This window comes from Amblyraja radiata, chromosome 14, assembly GCF_010909765.2.
Source record: "Amblyraja radiata isolate CabotCenter1 chromosome 14, sAmbRad1.1.pri, whole genome shotgun sequence".
Lineage (NCBI taxonomy): Eukaryota > Metazoa > Chordata > Chondrichthyes > Rajiformes > Rajidae > Amblyraja > Amblyraja radiata.
Genome location: NC_045969.1, coordinates 28,649,722 through 28,672,257, shown reverse-complemented (window position 1 = coordinate 28,672,257; position 22,536 = coordinate 28,649,722). Strand labels below are relative to the sequence as shown.

General features: G+C 41.1%; 1 protein-coding gene across 2 annotated transcripts in view; it reads right to left on the bottom strand.

The window, feature by feature from the left end:
* The window catches only part of LOC116980567 (succinate--CoA ligase [ADP-forming] subunit beta, mitochondrial-like), a 45,004-nt gene that overhangs the window by 1,436 nt on the left and 21,032 nt on the right, over positions 1 to 22,536 (bottom strand). The window contains exons 6-10 of one of the 2 annotated variants that reach the window (XM_033032919.1): positions 21,460 to 21,598; positions 18,369 to 18,530; positions 15,218 to 15,360; positions 9,398 to 9,518; positions 726 to 814 (exon numbers count right to left, since the gene is read on the bottom strand). In XM_033032919.1, the coding sequence (XP_032888810.1) occupies positions 726 to 814; positions 9,398 to 9,518; positions 15,218 to 15,360; positions 18,369 to 18,530; positions 21,460 to 21,598 (654 nt within the window). The remainder of the gene's footprint in view (positions 1 to 725; positions 815 to 9,397; positions 9,519 to 15,217; positions 15,361 to 18,368; positions 18,531 to 21,459; positions 21,599 to 22,536) is intronic. The other variant, XR_004414010.1, reaches the window with a different exon arrangement.

Below are 22,536 nucleotides of genomic sequence, written 5' to 3'. Positions count from 1 at the left end.
CCTGTATTTACTTACAATGTAGAACATCATTCCGCCCATCCAGTCTATTCTGCCTCTCAAAGCAGCACCTCAATTCATCTCCACATTTCCCTGTAACCTATTCTCTCTCAGGGCCGTAAATAATCAATTCACCTACTAACCAGCACATCTCCAGCACGTGGGAAGACATTGATGTACCAGCGAAACTAGAGAGCATAGATTTAAGCTGAGATGGACAAAGTTTAGAGGAGACATGTGGGACAACTCTTTTTACACAGAGGGCGGTTGGGTGCCTGGAATGTGCTGTCAGAGGTGATGGTGGAGGCAGATACGACAGTGACATTTAAGAGACTTTTAGATAGGCACATGAATATGCAGGAAATGGAGGGATATGGATCATGTGCAGGCAAATGAGTTTGGGTTACCTTGCTTGGCCTTATGTCCAAGGTAACCAGTCCCCATGCTATATCGACCGCTCTGTGACCGTATGCACAATATGTTTTACTGAAAGTGTTCTTGGTTTCATTATAACTGATATTACAGTAATAACTGTGTTCCTAAACAATGAATATCCTGAATATATTAGAAGAATGTACAAACTAGAAAAACTACAGAATGTCATCAATGGAACACAGGTTAGGCTGATCCCAAGTCAGTGAAAAGAATTGTTTATAGAACACATTTCAATCCACTAATTGCTGAGATATTAGGAACGATTTATTACCCCATGGAAATTTCTTACTTACCATTTTCACAGCTTCATCCAAGTCATCGCAACCTAGGATTTTGAAACTGCTGGCAGCAAGCAGTGCTTTGGCATCATCTACTTGCGTGCCTGTGGTGGAAGATAATGAACATGGAGCATTGACCATAAACTCTCTCCCAAAAATAATGATTTACATTAATGTAGAGCTTTAACAATTCCAGGAGGCTCCAAAGTACTTTTTAGTCAGCTAGGTATATCACTGGTGGACAAGATTAAGGTAAATCCAAAGGAGTTCCAAAGTACATTAAGGACAAAAGGATTAGCAGGGAAAGAGCGGAGACCATGAAAGATAACAGAGGCAACCTACACGTGGAACCAAAAGTTATAGATGAGATCCTAAATGATTGCTTTTTATTCGTATTGGGAAAAGACCGCTGCAAGCCTAACATTACTATAGAGAAATTATTGAAAGACCGGATTAATGGTCGCATAGAAAGGCAAGAATTGATCAGAGATAGTCAGCATGGCTTTACCAATGGCAGATTTTCCCTAACCAATCCAAATGAATTTTTAGAGGAGGTAAGTGTATTCTTGAGGACAGGGTACATGTTGTTTATGTGGACTTCAGTAAGGCCTGTAACAAGGATTCACATAGGAGACTGGTCCAAAAGGTGAGAGCCCAGAAGACTAAGGCATATTGGCCAAAATAGACTTGGCAATAAGAAACATAGGTGATGGTACAGGAAAATAAAATAGAGCTGGGGAGGAAGTCAGTGGGTCAGGCAGCATCTGTGGAAGGGAAATGAACAGCTGACATTTCAGGTCGAGACCCTTCATCTTAAAATACAGAGGGAAAGTAGCAGAGTCAAAAGATGTGGTGGGAAGGGGCAGAGACAGGAAGGGCTGTTTAAATTCCTTTTTGGAGTTGAGGGGTGTCGCGACAGATGTTACACATCCTATGGTTGAAGGGTAAAGTACTTGGGCAGGGGGGGTAAATGGGTGTGGAAGAATGAGCGACTGGGGAAATAATTGAGTGATCTGTATAGAAAGCTGAAAGGGGTGGTGAGAGGAAGACGCGACTGGTGGTGGGATCCCGATGGCAGAGGTTTTATTTAGAGATTAGATATCCGTGACTAGTGATGTTCCACAGGGATTGGTGTAGGGCATTTGTAATATATGTGAATGATTTGGATGTGGATGTAGGCAACAAGATCAGCAAATTTGCAAATGACATCAAGACCAGCAGAGCAGTTGACAGTGTGGAGTGCAGTTTTAAGGGCCTGTCCCACTTTCACGACCTAATTCACGACCACTGCCGAGTTTGCCCTTGACTCGTATTCGCAGCATGGTCGTCACGAGGTCGTAGGTAGGTCGCAGGTCGGTCGTAATGCTAGTCGTAGGTACTTGTGGCATCAAGTAGGTTGGGGCGTTTTTCTAGCCTGGTGAAAAATGTCCACGACTAAAAAAGGATGTGAATTAGGTTGTGAAAGTGGAACAGGCCCTTTAGTCTGCAAGGTGATATTGACTAGGAAATGGGAGAATTTAAATCTGAATAAATGTGAGGTGATGCATTTTGGGAGTACTAATAAAGTCATAGGACATACACAATTAACAGTGAGGTCTTGGGGAGAACTTAGAAATTGTGTTATTGGTATTGGTTTATTATCATTGTCACGTATACAATTACAATAAAATATCTTTAGTCTCGGAGGAAGTAGAGGTGTTGGTGTGCTATTTTGGCTGTAGATTCATGTGCTCAGTGCAAGACAGATTGTTGGTAATATGTATGCCTTGGAATTTGAAGCTTTCAACCACTTCTGCATCATTGTGGCATGTACTTCACCACGTTTCCTGGTCAATAACAAACTCCGTAGTCTTGCTGACATTAAGGGAGATGTTGTCACTTTGGCACTGTTACTTAGCTCGCTTTTTCCTTCCTGTACTCCATTTTGTCATTGTTTGAGATCTGGCCCACTAGTGGTATCACCTGCAAACTTGCAGATCGAGTTAGAGCAGAATTTGGCCGTACAGTCGCGAGCATATAGCGAGTACAGTAAGGGGTGAGATTTCATCCCCAAGATGAATGGTGTCCAAAATTATTGTAGAGGATGTATAATCGTCTTTCTTCACTGATTGTGGTCTATTAGGTCAGAAAGTCGAGGATCCTGTGACCCAGTGAAGTGCTGAGTCCTAAATCCAGGAGTTTGCAGATTAATTTGGATGGGATTATGGTGTTGAGAACAGAGCTATAGTCAATAAATAGGAATTTGACATAGTTGTCCTTGTTATCTACATGTTCTAGAGATGAGTGAAGAGTCAGGAAGATGGCCCTACACTCTTGCATCCGTGCAAAACTTATTTCTGAACAGAGCAGACGGCATCTGTTGTACATCTGTTACAATGGTAGGCAAGCTGCAGTGGTTCAAGGCTGTCTGGATTTAATGTGTGCCATCACCAGTCTCTCAAAGCACTTCATGAAGGACCTCTAAATCAAAGGTGTAGCCATGGGCACTCGCATGAGACCCAGCTATGCCTGCCTCTTTGTAGGGTACGTCAAACTATCCCTGCTCCAGGCATACATTGGCCCTATCCCTGAACTCTCTCTCCCCTAAAATCTCCCCATGAAGGAACTTGATGTGCAAGTCCAAGATTCTTGAAGATGACAACACAGGTAAATAACATGGTTAAGACTTCCCTTGAGTATTGGTCTCCATTAATTGGAACACTGAATACAAGAGTAGGGAAGTTATGCTCCAAATTTATAAAACCTGGTAAAACCTTAGTTGGAATACTGTATGCAGATCTAATCACCATTCTATAGGAAAGATGCAATAACACTGGAGAGTGTGCAGAGGCGATTCACCAGTATGTTTGCTTAGGATGAACATTTTGCAAGACTTAAAAAATGTAGTTATGAAGAAAGATCGGAAAGGCTGCATCTGTTTTCCTCAGAACAGATGTTGAGGATAGACGTAGCTGAAGTGTACAAAATTATAAGGGTCCCATTATGAGCAAACGGAAAAGTCAAATCTCCTTCAGTTGTATTAAAAAAAATCTGGGGCACAGATTAAAGTATTAGAATGAATAGAGGGGAAAGAATGAAAATTGTTTCCACCAAGGGTGGTAAGGATCTGGAACACGCCTCACGAAAGTCTAGGGAAGCAGAATTCCTCATCACATTTAAGTAGCACTTGGATGTGTAGCTGAAGATCAGTGGGGCTACACCACTGAAAGATGGGATTATGCTAGGTAGCTCTTCTTTGATCAGACTCAGACTCTGGGTCTGAAGAAGGGTCCTGACCCTAGAAGTCACTTATCTATGTTCTCCAAAGGAGCTATCCAACCAGCAGAGTTACCCAGCACTGTGTCTTTTCTTCTTTGTTCTTTATGCTTTTCTTCAAGAGAGTTCCATCAGGAACTTTAAAATCCATCCAAAAGAGCAAACTAGATCTCCATCTAATATCACAGCTACTTAAAGCATGCAACATTTCCTCAGAAAGGTTACAGAACAGTACAGCACAGGTTCTTCATCCCATGATATCTATGCCATCTGGCTAAGCCCATATTTTGTAGGTCACAACTTTCTAACTCCTGAAGGAAAATATATAAAAATGCAGCAAAAGGGACCCCCTGATCATTACTCTGTTGATCCCCTCTTGTTTGTCACATACACTGCCCTCCAAAATGTTTGGGACAAAGACCCATCATTTATTTATTTGCCTCTGTAGTCCACAATTTGAGATGTGTAATAGAAAAAAAAAAATCACATGTGGTTAAAGTGCACATTGTCAGATTTTAATAAAGGCCATTTTTACACATTTTGGTTTCACTATGTAGAAATTACAGCAGTGTTTATACATAGTTCTCCCATTTCAGGGCACCATAATGTTTGGAATACAGCAATGTCATGTATATGAAAGTAGTCATGTGTAGTATTTTGTTGCAGGCAATGACTGCCTGAAGTCTGTAATTCATGGACATCACCAGTTGCTGGGTCTGCCAAGCCTGTATTGCAGCCATATTTAGCTTATGCTTGTTTGGGGGGCTAGTCCCCTTTAGTTTTCCCTTTAGCATATAAAAGGCATGCTCAATTGGGTTCAGATTGGGTGACTGACTGGGCCACTCAAGAATTTACCATTTTTTAGCTTTGAAAGACTCCTTTGTTGATTTAGCAGTATATTTGGGATCATTGTCTTGCTGTAGAATGAACCTCCGGCCAATGAGTTTTGAGGCATTGGTTTGAACTTGAGTAGATAGGATGTGTCTATACACTTCAGAATTCATTATGCTACTACCATCAGCATTGTGTCATCAATTAAGATAAGTGAGCCAGTACCTCCAGCAGCCATACATGCCCAGGCCATAACACCCCCACCACCATGTTTCACAGATGAGGTGGAATGCTTAGGATCTTGGGCAGTTCCTTTTCTCCTCCATACTTTGCTCTTGCCATCACTCTGATATGTTAATCTTCGTCTCATCTGTCCACAAGACATTTTTCCAGAACTGTGGTTGCTCTTTTAAGTACTTCTTGGCAAACTGTAACCTGGCCATCCTATTTTTGCGGCTAACCAGTGGTTTGCATCTTGCAGTGTAGCCTCTGTATTTCTGTTCATGAAGTCTTCTGTGGACAGTGGTCATTGACAAATAGACACCCGACTCCTGAAGAGTGTTTCTGATCTGTTGGACAGCTGTTTGGGGCTTTTTCTTTATTATAGAGAGAATTCTTGTCATCAACTGTGGGGGTCTTCTTTGGCCTGCCTGTCCCTTTGCGATTAGTAAACTCACCAGTACTCTCTTTCTTCTTAATGATGTTCCAAACAGTTGATTTTGGTAAGCCTAAGGTTTGGCTGATGTCTCCAACAGTTTTATTCTTGTATCTCAGTCTCATAATGGCGTATTTGACTTTCATTGACACAACTTTGGTCCTCATGTTGATAAACAGCAATAAAAGTTTCCAAAGGTGATGGAAAGACTGGAGGAAGGACTAGGTGCTGAGAGCTCTCTTATACCTACATTAAGGAGGCAATTAAACACACCTGAGCAATTACAAACACCTGTGTAGCCATGTGTCCCAAACATTATGGTGCCCTGAAATGGGGGGGGGGACTATGTATAAACACAGCTGTAATTTCTACATGGTGCAACCAAAATGTATAAAAATACCCTTTAATAAAATCTGACAATGTGCACTTTAACCACATGTGATTTTTTTCTATTACAAATCTCAAATTGTGGAGTACAGAGGCAAATAAATAAATGATGGGTCTTAGTCCCAAACATTATGGAGGGCACTGTACATTAATGATTTGGATAAGAATGCAGCTGACACCAAAGATGCAGATGACACCAAAGTTGGTGGTGTGATGAACAATGAAGGAGGCTACACGATCAAGATCAACTGGGAATGCGAGTCAAGGTGGATGTAGATGGAGTTTTGTTCAAAAATGTGAAGTGATGCATTTTGGGAAGTTAAACCAGGCCAGGAAATACATAGTGAATAGCAGGGGCTTGGGGCATGTTGCTGAATAGACATATTTAAGAGTACAGGTACATAGTTCCTTCAATGTAGCAACACAAGTATACACAAATGAGGTGGTGAGAGCAGCACTTGGCACGCTTGCCTTTATTAGTCGTGGCATTGGGTACAAGAGCTGGGATGTCATGTAATCATGTTACTGTTGTGCAAAACCTGGGTTAAACCACCAAATTGTCTGCAGTATTGTCTGCAGTTCTGGTTGCCCAGCTATAGGAAGGATGTAATTAGGCAAGAGAAGGTGCAGAAAAGATTACCAAGGATGTTACCAGTACCGGAGGGCTCGAGTTATGAGACTGGAAAGGGTGAGACTGTTTACCCTGAAACAAAGGAGGTTTGATGGGTGAGGATAGACCTTTAGAAAATCATGAGGGGCATAGATGGATAATTCTTTTCCCGACAGTAGGGGAGCCTAAAACTAGAGGGCATAGGTTTAAGGTGAGAGAGGAGAGATTTAAAACTAAATACTTTCACTCATAGGGGGTGGGTATATGGAAAAAGCCACCTGAGAAAATGGTGGAGGCAGATACAATTACAACATTGAAAATACATTTGGAGAATACAACGATAGAGGCTTGGAGGAATGTGTGCCAAATGCAGTCAAATGGGTCCAGCTTAGATAGGCGTCTTGATTGGCAGGAATTAATTGGGCTGATGAGCCTGTTTCCTGCTGAATAATTATGACTCAAATTGAGATTTTTCATGAGATACTGACAGTAGAAACCATACAATTGTCAGCAGTAGGAATAAGCTCTCCATACCAATCTTAAGCACCTGTGCAAGGTCAGTGAGAAGCTATCAGTCAACGTGTACACCAACATTCAACTGACCAGGTCAGCACGTGAAGAATACATGATTACTTGAACAAAGGTAGGCTGGGGAGCAGGAATTCAACTTCATTCAGTCAGTTTTAGAACATTTACGGAAGCTCGTTACTAAAGCCCATTAGGAAGTGAACTAACAATCTCTAGCACTATTGATTGTTTTGGAGGAAGTGCGGATGGAGGGTGTAGAATGAGGGATAAAAGAGAGAATTCATTCGTATCGAAGGAAACATTTAAGATGATGTAGAAACAATGGAGTTAATGTGGGAAGCAGAGAGGGAAAAATGTTACAGCATTTTAAAATTGCTCTGATAAATGAAGGGATTAATAAATTTAGAGGACATTTTAAAAAAGCAACACAAGTTCTACATTGTTGCTCAAGTAAAATCTAGATTGTTAATTGTCTTACAGCTTTTCAAAAGAAAATTGCCAGAAAAGTTATCACAGAATAGGTTTCCAGCAGAACATTAACTTTTTTGCAAGATTCATATTAAACAAATGCACATGCACACCAACAGACAGCTGCAACAGTCCAGATTTGGCTGGGAATCATGCCATGCTTTATAAATATTTGGGCCAACCTCATTGTGATCACAAAGGTTTGTTAATGGATTGGATTCAGTTTAGAAATTATATTTTGAACATTCTGAGGAACAGTGGGAATACAAATTATAACTTCCAATTCTTGTAAAATTTTACATTTAGAATTTCAACAGGAAGGCAATGATTTCAAATGAGATATTGCCCTGACACCAGGAATATCAAAGGTTAAATCATAAAGGAAAGGGGTTAAAGAGATACTATATTATCATTACATTTAATTTTAATATACTGCAGTATAACTAATGTTCATTATTTAAGATGGGCAGCAAGGATAAGCCAGCAAACTGCAAGCCAGTGAGCTTTAATCAGTGGTAGGAAAATTATTGGAGAAAATCCAAAGGGATAATAATATATTTGGAAAAGTAAGAACTGAGCAGTGGTAGTGTGCATGGTTTTGTGCAAGAAAATCCTGTCTCACTAATTTGATTGATTTTTTTGAAGGAGTTAAAAGACTAAAAGATTAAACAGATTGATAAAGGAAGGGCAGTAGATGCAATCTATATGGACTTTAGGAAGGCATTTAACAATGTCCCAGATGATAGGTTTGTCCAGAGAGTTAAGGCATAGGGGATCCAAGGGGAGTTATCTAATCAGACTGAAAGTAGGTTTGGTGACAGGAGGTAGAGGGTTATGGTGGACAGGTGCTTCTCATTGGAAGTCTCTAACCTGTGATGAATCAGTATAGGGACCCTTGTTTTCGTGATATCTATTAATGACTAGGATATGAATGTAGGAGGTATGATTAGTACGTTTGTGGCTGACATGAAGCCACATGTGTGCGCATGGCTAGGAAGGTTGTCTAAGGCTACAGTGGGATAAAGATCAGTTGGAATGTGGGGAAAAACGATGGCAGGTGAAATTTAATCCTGACAGATATGAGATAATGCATTTGGGAAATCAAAATAGGTAGGACACATTTGATTGTATCTACAACAAATGTTGATGAACAGAGAAACCTTGGGGTTCAAGTCCATAGTTTGCTATAAGTGTTATTCTCTGAAAACACGTGTTAGATTGCACTTGGGAGTATTGTTCGCAGTTCTGGTCACCACACTATAGGACGGGTGATTGCACTGGAGAGAGCACAGAGGAAATTCACCAGGATGTTGCTGGACTGGAAGACTAGTTATGGGCTTATTTTCCTTTGAGTGAAGGTGGCCGGGGTCTGATAGAAATATATAAAAATAAAGACACATAGATAGGTGGAAAGTCAGAATCATTTCCCCTGTGGTTAAGGGTATCAAAAACATGAAGGCAGATGTTCAAGGAACGAGTTTTAAAGAGGATTTAACAAACAACCATATAACCATATAACAATTACAGCACGGAAGCAGGCCATCTCGGCCCTACAAGTCCGTGCCGAACAATTCGGGGAAAAGTTTTTGTTACAGAGTGAGTGATTGATATCTGAAACTCAGTGACAGGGGAGATCCTAGAGTCAGATTCAATCACTATGTTCAGGAGAAATATATATATATATATATATAGGTACTTAAATAGGCATGACATGGAACGAAATAGACCTAATGCCGCCTAATGGGATTAGTGCAGATGGGCAAGGTCAGCATGGATGTGGTGGTCTGAAGGGCTAGTTTCTGCAGAATAACACTTACGGCTCTGAATCCAATCACTGATTTATTTGATTAAATATTTAACCTTTGTAGTAATGTTTTTGAGAATAATTAAAGTGGGAAGCAGCTATCCTTAAGTTAAGTGCCTCTCTCAGCTAGTGGAAACTATTAAGCTCACCTTGTAATCTCACAACTATAGGGATCTTCAAATCCAAGTCTTCCACAGCTAGAATAATACCTTTAGCAATTATATCACAGCTCATGATGCCACCAAATATGTTTACCAGAATAGCGACTACCTAGAGAGAGAAGGGACCTTTTTAAAGTATGGATGAAATTGTCCGAGTAAAGTTATATCAAAAGTACTTCCTTGTTCATTGATATGATCCTTTTAAAACACCATATTCCAGTACATACAGAAGATTTATTTCTAATTAGCATCCAAGCACTATGTTTAACCTGCTGGAATAATGTAACTGGGCGTGCTGTGCAAGACAGTTATAAATGTAACATGAATATAATACAAAAACATAGCAATAATATCGCATGAAAGATGTTATTATGTGATTAGCCTCTTCCAACATCCAATTTACTGAATTGCAACTATTATTCGCTATATTCAGTATCCACTTTAATGTGGTAAACCAATATGGTATGATGATGCAGTAAAAGCAAGGAACTGATTGTAGACTTTGGAAAAGGACCAGGACCCACAAACCTATCTTTATCGATAGAACGGTGGTGGAGAGAGTCAAATACTTCAAATTCCTGGGTATGCATATCTCTGAAGATCTGTCCTAGACCCACCACATTCATGAATATCATAAATAAAGCCCATCAATGCCTCTACTTCCTTAGATTAAGGATATTGGGTATGTCAACTCTCTTCAACTTGTACACATGTACAGGCGGCAACATATTGACTGGTTGCATCATTGTCTGGTTTGACAACTCAAATCCTAGGAACAAAGAAGTTTGCACACTGCCCGATCCATCACAGGTTAATTGACCTCCCCACCATCGAAGAGGATCTAGAAGAGTCGCTGCCTCAAAAAGGCAGCCAGCATCGTCAGGGACCCACACTACCCTGGCCACTCTCATTTCACTCCTGCCATTAGGAAGAAGGTATAGGAGCCTGAAAACTAACGTCCAGGTTCAGCTTCTTCCCTAGAATCATCAGGCTTTTAATCACTGCAACGTCCAAATAAGCGCCAAATTACATAAACTTGGCGGCATTGTTTTTGTCTTACAGAGTACTGTTTACATAACTGTTGTTCTGCTGCAAGTAAGAATGTCATTGTTCGATTTTGGAAAATATGACAATAACACCCTTGACTTTACTAGTTTTATTCACCCGTGTTCCGAATAAGAACTTTGAATTAACTGTTCAAATAGGTTGCAGCTGAAAGGAAGAACCTGGAAATGGATTTACTAATCCATACGCCCGAGATGAGCTATTGTGAATCTGTGACTGTTCCAATATAAAATGTGTATCACAGAAACAATCCTTCTACCCACTCACATCTGCAGGTGTTTATAGTTCCCACAAACATTTGTCCACCTCATTTAATCCGATCAGCACATTCTCTGTTCCTTTTTTCTTTATACATTTATTTAGCTTCCCCTTCATATATACAAATACAACACATATCCTTCACATACAGTATGATACATCTACCATTTGAACGACTTCTCTTTGTATTAGTTACTTCCACATCCTAACTACTTCCTAGGTAGGTAGGTTTCAGCCAAATTCCTTTTGCCTTATTGGTGAATATTAATGTCTATTAGGGTCCCAGATTTTGGCTCCACGTGGAACCTATAATCGTTCTAAAATCCTTCATAAACTTAACAAGACTTAATGCTTAAGCCATTAATGCTTCCTACGAAAAATATATAGTCTCATCAAGGAGTCAATGACCAGAAATGTCCTTAAAGCAGTTCATTGCCACCACCTGGCTACATCTTACTCTGAGTTGAACTCAAAGCTGAACATAAAGGAATCACAGGAGAGGCCCTGATTAGTGCCTGACATCCCAATCATAAATCCCACAGAAATATTTTGACACCTGTAGGTTAAACTAATAGTCGAAGCTGCCAAATTGCTCAAATGTTTATCAATGTTTATCAGTGAGGACTTGTTTGCCTGGGTGCTGGGAATCTGCAAGAAATACAGTCTCCATTGCCAGTTGGTTCAAGGAATCAGTCCAGTGCTGTTATATATGTGGCAGTTTGGGATAGTGCATATTTGTGTGAATTAAGAACTGGTTTATTTATCAGGTCAGGGAGGAGATTCCCCCCCCCACACCCTCACGGGTACCATGTAATTCCGTGCTACCTGCTCCATGGTTGGATAGTTGGTGACTAAACCGTCTCCCCCACCTGGTTTGCCAGGTGAGGATGGGGATGTAGACCCCCAGTAGGACCAAAAACAAGACCTGTCAAAGGGCAGATGAGCTTCTAGCGAGCCAATGGCCATTCACACTTCAGTAGACGATACGATCACTATCGTACATAGTATTGTATGAAATGATGATAAAGCACACACACCAAAATCCTATACTTCCAGCGACAGAAGTCCACAGGAATTGGAGGACAGAGATGTGTGGTGTGTCCATCACCGTTCCGATCAGAAATCAGCACCACTGCGCCGTTCAGTGTTTTCAATGGTGATGATGATGATAATGATGATTATTTATACAAAACAGAATGTTGTAATGGAAGGTAGATATTTAAACTCGAGGTCTGCGAGTTCCACGGGGATCTGAGCTGGGCCCTCTGCTTTTTGTTATATCTCTAAATGACCTAGACGTAAATGTAGATGGGTTGGCGAGTCAATATTCTGATAACACCAAAATTGGACCAGTTGCAGACAGTGAGGAATTTCGTCAGTATAGCAGGATACAAATCAACAGCAAAAATGGGTGGAAAAAATGGCAAATGGAGTTTAACTCGAGCAAGTGTGAAGTGTTGCACTTTGGGAGGTTGAATGTAAGGAGAGAATATACAGTTAATCACAGGATCCTTAACAGTATTGACATGCAGAGAGATCTTGGAGTCCATGTTCATAGCTTACTAAAGCTAGCAGCACAAGTAAATAGGTTGGAAAAGAAAGCCTTTGGTATGCTTGCCTTCATTGCTGGGGGGCATTCAATATAAGAGTCAGGAAGTCATGATGCAACTCTACAGGACTTTGATTAGGATGCATTTGGACTATTGCGTGCAGTTCTGATTGTCCCCTTATGGGAAATGGGAAAGATACGGAAGCTTTGGAGAGGGTGCAGAGGAGGTTTTCCAGAATGCTGTCTGGATTACAGGGTTTCTGCTACAGGGAGAGGTTGGATAGACAGGCAGAATCTTTTTCACCAGTGTGGAAATACCCAACACTAGAGGGCATAGCTATAAGATGAGAGGGAGATAAGCACAGCATGCTTTTTTTTAAAAACACAGATAGTGGTGGGGGCCTGGAATGCTTTCTAGTGGTGGTGGTGGAGGCAGATACAATATGGCATTTAAGAGCCTTTTAGATAGGCACCTGGGAGTGCAGAAAATGGAGGGATATGGAGCATGTGCAGGCAGGTGAGATCAGTTTAGCTAGGCATTATGTTTGGAAGAAATATTGCAGGCTGAAACATAGAAACATAGAAATTAGGTGCAGGAGTAGGCCATTCGGCCCTTCGAGCCTGCACCGCCATTCAATATGATCATGGCTGATCATCCAACTCAGTATCCCGTACCTGCCTTCTCTCCATACCCTCTGATCCCCTTAGCCACAAGGGCCACATCTAACTCCCTCTTAAATATAGCCAATGAACTGGCCTCGACTACCCTCTGTGGCAGAGAGTTCCAGAGATTCACCACTCTCTGTGTGAAAAAAGTTCTTCTCATCTCGGTTTTAAAGGATTTCCCCCTTATCCTTAAGCTGTGACCCCTTGTCCTGGACTTCCCCAACATCGGGAGCAATCTTCCTGCATCTAGCCTGTCCAACCCCTTAAGAATTTTGTAAGTTTCTATAAGATCCCCTCTCAATCTCCTAAATTCTAGAGAGTATAAACCAAGTCTATCCAGTCTTTCTTCATAAGACAGTCCTGACATCCCAGGAATCAGTCTGGTGAACCTTCTCTGCACTCCCTCTATGGCAATAATGTCCTTCCTCAGATTTGGAGACCAAAACTGTACGCAATACTCCAGGTGTGGTCTCACCAAGACCCTGTACAACTGCAGTAGAACCTCCCTGAAGGGCCTGTTCCTGTGCTGTACTGTTCTATATACACTGGGATGACTCAATATTGCATTATCGATCCAACTGATTACAAATATTACAGAAATCACTTGAAATGAATACTCAGGGAATGAAAAATGACCAAAAGAACATTGTCAAGAATTTATACGGAAAAATAGAACAAATGGTAGACGTAGAAACCCATGAAAAAATGGCAGAATCAGCCCACGATTCAATGAATTTACGCAATACCATAAGACATAGGAACAGAATTTTCCCATCAGCCCATCAAGTCTGCTCTGTCATTCGATTACGGTTGATCTATTTTCCCCTGTCAACCTCACTATCCTGCCTTCTCCCCATAATCTTTGATGCCTTTACTAATCAAGAACCTATCAATCACCATTTAAAAAATACCCAATGACATCCTCTACAGCCGTCTGTGACAAATGAATTCCACAGATTTACCACCATCTGGCTAAAGAAATGATCTTCATCTCCATTCTAAAGGCACTTTTATTCTATGGCTCTGTCCTCTGGTTCTAGACTCTCCTACTACTGGAAACATCTTCTCCACATCCACTCTACATGGGTCTTTCATAATTCGGTGGGTTTCAATCAGCTAGTTCGGTATTCCGACTGCACTTGGCCAGGTCATAGGTCACTAGCTATAAACAGTCGCGGCAACTGTGGTGCTGCATTGTATGCAGGCTTGCGTTTCGTCCGTGGTCAGCTGACATCTAGAGCAGCGGATGCAATAGAGGAGGTTGGAGGAGGTGCAGGTGAACCTCTGTCGCACCTGGAACTACTGCTTGGATCCTTGAATGGAGTCGAGGGGGGAGGTAAAGCGACAAGTGTAGCATCTCCTGCGGTTGCAACCGAAAGTGCCCGTGGAGGGGGTGGTGCGGGAGGGAAGGAAAGAATTGACCAGGGAGTTACGGAGGGAGCGGTCTTTGCGGAAAGCAGACAGGGGGGGGAGATGGAAAGATGTGGCGAGTGGTGGGGTCAAGTTGGAGGCGGCGAAAATGACGGAGGACTATTTGTTGTATGTGACGGCTAGCGGGGTGGAAGGTGAGGATCAGGGGGACTCTGCCCTTGTTCCGAGTGGGGGGGGATGGGAAGAGAGAGCAGTGTTGTGGGGTATTGAAGAGACCCTGGTGAGAGCTTCATCTATAGTAGGGGAGGGGAACCCCCGTTCCCTGAAGAATAAGGACATTTCCGATGCCCTGGTGTGGAACACCTCATCCTGAGAGCAGATGCGGCGTAGATGGAGGAATTGGGAGTAGGGGATGGAGTCCTTACAGGAAGCAGGGTGGGAAGAAGTGATGTCTAGATAGCCATGGGAGTCAGTGGGTTTATAGTGGATGTATTCACTGGATGGACCATTCTTGCAAGCTACCCTAAAATTGGTTAAGAAATAAGACAACACTGCAGCCAAGTTTATGTGGAAGTGCAGAGAGGAGTACAAGTTAAATATTACAAATAGGTTTCACACTCCAACATCACTTTTGTGAGCACTTGCAGGCTGGATACTTTCCCTCGTTCCGAGACCTGCAAATTGGAAATAATTACTGACACAAATTGCTGGAGTACCTCAGCAGGATAGGCAGCATCTCTGGAGAACATGGATAGGTGACGTCTCAGGTTGGGACTCTTCTTCAGACTGAAATAAATGCTTGGTTCCCCGTGGAAAGTATTTAAATCAATGAAGTTCCTGGCTAAATTCAAACAACTAACAAAAGAGAGTAATAAAGGGTGATTGTCACCTCCACTTACATTTTTGTTTGAAGTAATTAGTTTAAACGCCTCTGTCACTTGCTGAGATGTGGCTCCACCACCTACATCCAGAAAGTTAGCAGGCGTACCTCCGTGAAGCTTGATGATATCCATTGTAGCCATAGCCAGACCTGCACCATTTACTGAAAAATATAACACCCACCAATTATATCTTACTATCCCATTTGACAAATGAAACAGAAAAGGCTTGCATAAAAATTCTCCCCCCAAAAAAAGAAACATCAGTCATGGAAATAAAATATACTTAATGCCAACATACTCTCCCACCTGATTGTTCTTTCTTAAAATCAAGGTATTCTCTTAGAAACATAGAAATTAGGTGCAGAAGTAGGCCATTCAGCCCTTCGAGCCTGCACCGCCATTCAATATGGTCATGGCTGATCATCCAACTCAGTATCCCGTACCTGCCTTCTTTCCATACCCCTTGATCCCTTTAGCCACAAGGGCCACATCTAACTCCCTCTTAAATATAGCTAATGAACTGGCCTCAACTACCTTCTGTGGCAGAGGATTCCAGAAATTCACCACACGCTGTGTGAAAAATGTTTTTCTCATCTCGGTCCTAAAAGATTTACCCCTTATCCTTAAACTGTGACCCCTTGATCTGGACTTCCCCAACATCGGGAACAATCTTCCTGAACCTAGCCTGTCCAACCCCTTAAGAATTTTGTAAGTTTCTATAAGATCCCCCCTCAATCTTCTAAATTCTAACGAGTACAAGCCGAGTCTATCCAGTCTTTCTTCATATGAAAGTCCTGACATCCCAGGAATCAGTCTGGTGAACCTTCTCTGTACTCCCTCTATGGCAAGAATGTCTTTCCTCAGATTAGGAGACCAAAACTGTATGCAATACTCCAGGTGTGGCCTCACATTTATCTACATTATACTGCATCTGCCATGCATTTGCCCACTCACCCAACCTATCCAAGTCACCTTGCAGCCTCCTAGCATCCTCCTCACAGCTAACACTGCCCCCCAGCTTCGTGTCATCCGCAAACTTGGAAATGTTGCATTCAATTCCCTCGTACAAATCATTAATATATATTGTAAATAGCTGGGGTCCCAGCACTGAGCCTTGCGGTACCCCACGAGTCACTGCCTGCCATTCTGAAAAGGACCCGTTTACTCCTACTCTTTGCTTCCTGTCTGTCAGCCAGTTCTCTATCCACATCAATATTGAACCCCCAATACCATGTGCTTTAAGTTTGTATACTAATCTCTTATGTGGGACCTTGTCGAAAGCCTTCTGAAAGTCCAGATGTAACACATCCACTGGTTCTCCCTTATCCACTCTACTAGTTACATCCTCGAAAAATTCTATAAGGTTCGTCAGACATGATTTACCTTTCTTCCCCATGTTTCAATTTTACTTCAGACATCTTTTACTTTTCTAATTTTCAAAATCATAGTACAAATTCACAATTTGAAACAAGGATTCCACCACCAATTTTGCTTCATAAATCCAGTATAATTTAGTGTGACATACAATTGCTAAATTCATAGAATGCAAAATTCACAGGACGAGAACATTCAATCCTGCTAATCCATAATACAGTCAATGCAAAGTACTGTTCTAATTAATCCAGTAATACTTACACTGTACAAAGCATTCACTTTATGCAACCAAAATTGTTTCACAGAACATTAGCTTGTTATCAGACTCAATCTGGATAACTGCTGAACATTTAGTTGTTTAACTATTTGTCCCTTAAGATATTTGCAGTAGGGATTCCAGAGAATCGTTAGAACTGTGTTTAAGAAGGAACTGTAGATGCTGGAAAATCGAAGGTAGACAAAAATGCTGGAGAAACTCAGCGGGTGAGGCGGCATCTATGGAGCGAAGGAAATAGGCAATGTTTCGGGTCGAGACCCTTCTTCAGACTGAAGACTTCAGCCTCACCTGCTGAGTTTCTCCAGAATTTTTGTCTACAATCGTTAGAACAGGTTGCACAAACTCACTCCAGTACAGGAAAGAAAGTGAAGATAATCAGATCAAACGGTTTAAAGGTTGAAATATTTCAATGATAGGTTCAAGATATTTTTTTCAGTAAGGGGAAATCTTAATCAAGGCAAAATATTTGGATGAACATTGATCCAAATTAATACAAAGCTGAGGGCTCCAGGGTTTCTCCTTGATCCATACAGAATTAGTGCATCTCACCCAGGTCATGAAGATACAATGCACAGATTTAAATCAACAAATTAATCTGCTCCAAACTAAATACATACATGGATACTTCCGAGTAATTTATTGTGTAGATTTGGAGTACCGAACCACAATTACAATCTGTAGAAGTGAACCCGAGAGGAAGCCATTGCAAAAGGCGAGGTAGAATATTGGCGGAAGGTCAATAAGGTTCCGAATTATGGATAATGATGAGTCAGAGTATGAGGGCGAACGATCATCTGATTGAATGGTGCCTGAATAACAACCTTGCCCTCAACGCCAGTAAAACCAAAGAACTCATTGTTCCACAAAGCTCTTCATCAACGGGTCAGTGGTGGAGAGAGTCAACAACTTCAACTTCCTCGGTGTGCGCATCTCTGAACATCTGTCCAGGACGCAGGCCAGTTGATGAATGTTCTGAACCCCATGTTCCAGTAAGGGGGGGGGGGGGGGGGGGGGGGGGAGATAAGGATGACAAAAGTAAGGGGTTCTTTGAGGGTCAAAGATGCCGTACATTTAGTCAAAAGGAAAAATGAACCACATGCATGGTTTAAGAGGTTGGAATCAGACAGGGCAATTGAGGAATATAAAAAAGGTGGAAATAAGTCACGCAGGCAAATAGAAGGGCAAAAAGGAGCCACAAAATGGATTTGGCTAGTCCAATTAAAGCTTTTTATACCAAATTAAAAATAGGAGGATAACCAGGGAGATGGTAGAAAGATAAAGGAGGGAATTTGTACTTGGAGTCTGGGAATGTAGGCAATATACCACAGTTGGAAAAGTGGCAAACCAACACTAAATCAAGCCATGAAAAAAATAACTCTGCACACTTCCGTACAAACAGTTTGGAATTGGTTTACATTTAAAGTTGAATGTGAAGTATGTTACGTGACTGTGACAGGCAATTTTCATTCCAAACATTTGCATGAAAAATGCTAATTATGTGTTCAAATCACAACTTACCCAAACAACCAATATTTCCATCCAATCCAATGTAATTAAGATCTGCTGTGGCTGCTTGCTTGTCCTGTTCATCTTCTTGACTCCAGTCCCTCTGGGCAAAAATATCCTTCTGCCGGAAGGCAGCATTAGAATCAAAGGTGATTTTTGCATCAATGCACATTACTAGAAGCAAAAAGTGGCAATGGTTAAAACTAACAGTGATTAAACATTAAATTATTAAAAATTGACTGCATTGCATAAGTATCAAACAGTAAATTACAGCCAACAGGCTAGGCCAACTGAAAAAAAGGCTGGTGATGGTAACAACTTTACTCTTTAAGCAACACTAAGCAGTTTTGTGCTGTGCGTGCTTGTGGCTATTAACAAATTTACGAAGTTTCAAGAGTCCACTGCTAAATTTTCCAGATATCATTTGAATAACACATTAGAATTTAGCATGGCTTTGATCGTGGGAGTTCGTGTCTCATAAATCTGATTGAGGTTTTGAAGATATGACAAAAAAGGTCGATGAGGGCAGAGCTGTAGATGTATATATGGACTTCAACAAAGCATACGACAAGGTTCAGCATGGTTGGCTGCTCTGGAAGGTTAGATCGCATGGGATCCAAGGATAATGGATAGAATATAATCTTCATGGAAGGAGGCAGAGGGTGATGGTGTAAGGTTGCTTCTCAGACTGGAGGCCAGTGACTAGTGGTGTGCCTCAGGGTTCAGTGATGGGCCCGTTCCTGTTTGTAATCTATATCAATGATTTGGATAAGAACATACATGGCTAGATTAGCAAGTTTGCAGATAATACAAAAGTGGGTGGTTTTGTAGATACTGAAGATGGTTGTGAAAAATTGAAGCAGGATCTTGATCGATTGGCCAGGTGGGTTAAGGAATGGTTGATGGAATTTAATACAGAGAAATGTAAGGTGTTGAATTTTGGGAAGTCTAACATGGGCAGGACCTACACATTGAATGGTAGGGCTCTGGGGAGTGTTGTAGACCAGAGGGATCTAGGAGTGCAGGTGCATGGTTCCTTGAAGGTGGTCGCAGGTAGATCGGATGGTAAAAAGGCTTTTGGCACATTGTATTGGCACAGTCAGAGTATTGAGTATAGAAGTTTGGAGGTCATGTTGCAGTTGTACAAGACGTCGGTGAGGCCGCATTTAGAGTATTATGTTCAGTTCAGGGCATCATGCTATAGGAAAGATGTTGTCAAGCTGGAAAGGGTACAGGGAAGGTTTACGAGGATGTTGCCAGGATTATATTTATTGGGAGAGGTTGAGTAGGCTGGAACTATTCCTTGAAGCAGAGGAGGATGAGGGGTGATCTTATAGAGGTGTTTAAAATCATGAGAGGAATAGATCTAATTCACATAGGTGAATCGATGACCAGAGGACATAGGCTTAAGGTGAAAGGGAAAAGATTTAGTAGGAATTTAAGGGGTAACTTTTTCACAGAAAGGGTGATCGGTGTATGGAACAAGCTGCCAGAGGAGGTAGTTGACACAGGGACTATCCCAGCATTTACGAAACAGTTAGACAGGTACATGGATAGGACAGGTTTGGAGGGATATGGACCAAACGCAGGCAGGTGGGACTAGTGTAGCTGGAACATGTTAGCTGGTGTGAGGAAGTTGGGCCGAAGGGCCTGTTTCTACACTGTATCACTCCATGACTCTATGAAAACCACAATTATCGATCAAGACGAGAAATAAAGTAAATACTCCAGAAAATCGGTTTCTCGAAACGCATCAGTTTTTGTTTTCAATAAACAAATGGGAAGATTTTTAATAAACAAACGGAAAGCACTGATTGTTGTGGCGCAACCTTTGCTACAAGGTGAAGTCAACTTTGCTTTAGGGGAATCATTCATTAAAATGTTAATTACAAACAATGGTAAAATCACAAAGAACAAGACAAATGACAAAAGATCACAATCTATTATAACTACATCCTTGTGTAAATTAATTGAATTACAGGGTTTCTGGGTCCACCATTTGTTCCTATATTTAAAACCAATAACATTCAAAATAAATTAAAGAAAAAATTACAGCAGCATTACAACAGTTTTGAATAATTCACCCACCATTTGAGAAAATGGTGGGTGAATGTCAAGCAATTCTCAAAATGGATGTTATGGAGGCAAACAAAGATGGTCGGGGCGAGCCAAGCTTCTGTTTCCAGGATTGTCATGCAATGGTCCAAAACCGAATCACTATCGCCCAAGAAGATGGGCAGGTGCAGCAGCAAAAGGAAGACTACACCAAGAGATGAGACCTTGCTGATTTGGGAAAGTAAGAACAATCAGCATGATCCTGGTGGATAAAAGGCAATTGATTGTGCCATCAGAACACTTGCCCACAGCAGTGGATAATGAGAATAAAAAGCAGGCAGTAAAAACATACTATAATCAGTAGCAGATGAGTTGCAGTTAGTTTCCAATCTAGTCAGTCAATGCAAATACATTCGGCCCAGACTGACCATCTGAGGAATCTTTATGCATAGCAACTATAATAAGGATTTCAAACTGCAATAGTTTAAATGCTTTGAAAATTTGTTATATATTTAATATCAGATTGATAACATTTGTATTATATGTAACATTTATTCTGTATCAAGTTATTTGGTCAAGCAACCCCAATCATCTGGCTTTTTGTGAATTACAAAGTCAGACTTCAAGGGACAAAAGACTGTTGCACAAATTCAAGCCAATGTCAGATGTACATTTTTGTTAATCAGTTTCAGGTGCTGATTGTTCGCAGCTACTCTGGATCTCAGAACACATTTAAGGAGTAACTGCATTCTTAATGCAGATTGCAGTTAATGATGTTTAGAAAATCATGTCAATTCTTCCAGAATTGCCGAGAAATGTGCCTATTTGCTGATTTGAAAATCAAGGCCAGAAAATCATGGCATAAATCATTTCAACGTGGCATAATTTCCCACAACTTTTCCAAACATCATCATTTTTTCCTCACAAAAAGACCAATACCATATTTTAAATCTTTAAATCAAAGATGCTAAAATGTAAGCACTTTGAAGCACCTAATGGCAAACATTATTAAGCAAAATTAAAATAGAGAGGGCTCAGTGTACATTACCAATTCCAGAGGCATCCTCCACCATAGGATTTATCTCTAACATACTGGCATCATATTTAACAAACACATTGTATAATTTGATCATGTTCTCTGCTGCATCTTCTATGACATTAGGTGGAAAACCCATTTTCTTTGCTAGCTGGAAAGAAAAATTTTAAATAGAGAATTTAGTACTAAAATTGTAACATATTTTTCAGCAATATCAACCACAAGGTGGAGCATTCCCCAGAGACCTCGGCCGATCTCATCTAGGTTTTTAAATATTTCATTTTGATATGTAGTTGAATATTATTCCACAAGAACAGAAAGATCAAATATCTGATTAGCTCAGAAAAATAAGTCAACAGTAGAGAATATTTTAATATGAAATCTAAGTAGCCCATAGGAAATGTAATTGCTTAGTGAGAGAGGAAACCCCAGCATTATTCAATTTGCGATGTTGCTTCTGGATCTTCTTAACAGATAGACAGATGAAGACCCCCAAACATACCCAGTGTTTCAGTGCCTTTTCTACACAATTCTCTCAGACACACATGGTCCAAGACAGCAGACCATTTGTGCAGTTGCTCGACCTCAAGTCTGAAGAAGGGTCTCGACCCGAAACGTTGCCTATTTCCTTCACTCCATAGATGCTGCCTCACCCGCTGAGTTTCTCCAGCATTTTTGTCTACCTTCAATATATCCAAAGCTTGCTTCAGCAAAGCTTAAAAGTGACAAAATTGAGTCTGATGCTGGGATCTGCATGCAGGCAACAGCCCTTTAAAATATACCTGCTATTGAAACCCTCGCTCAGGCACATCCCAGCACACAGACCCTGAAGCACCCCTATCCAATCTAACATCTGACTGGCAGCTCATTCCATATACCGATACCCTCAGTGTGAAAAATCTTTCCCCACTCACTTTAAACTTATGCCCAACCTTTGGAAACATCCACCTTATCATAACCCTCATGATTTTATACATCTCAACCTCCTCCAGTTCTCAGCCTCCTTTGCTCCAGGAAAATAGGCCCAGCCTATCCAGTTTCTACTTATAATTCAAGCCATCCAATCCAAGCAACTTCCTTGTGAATCAT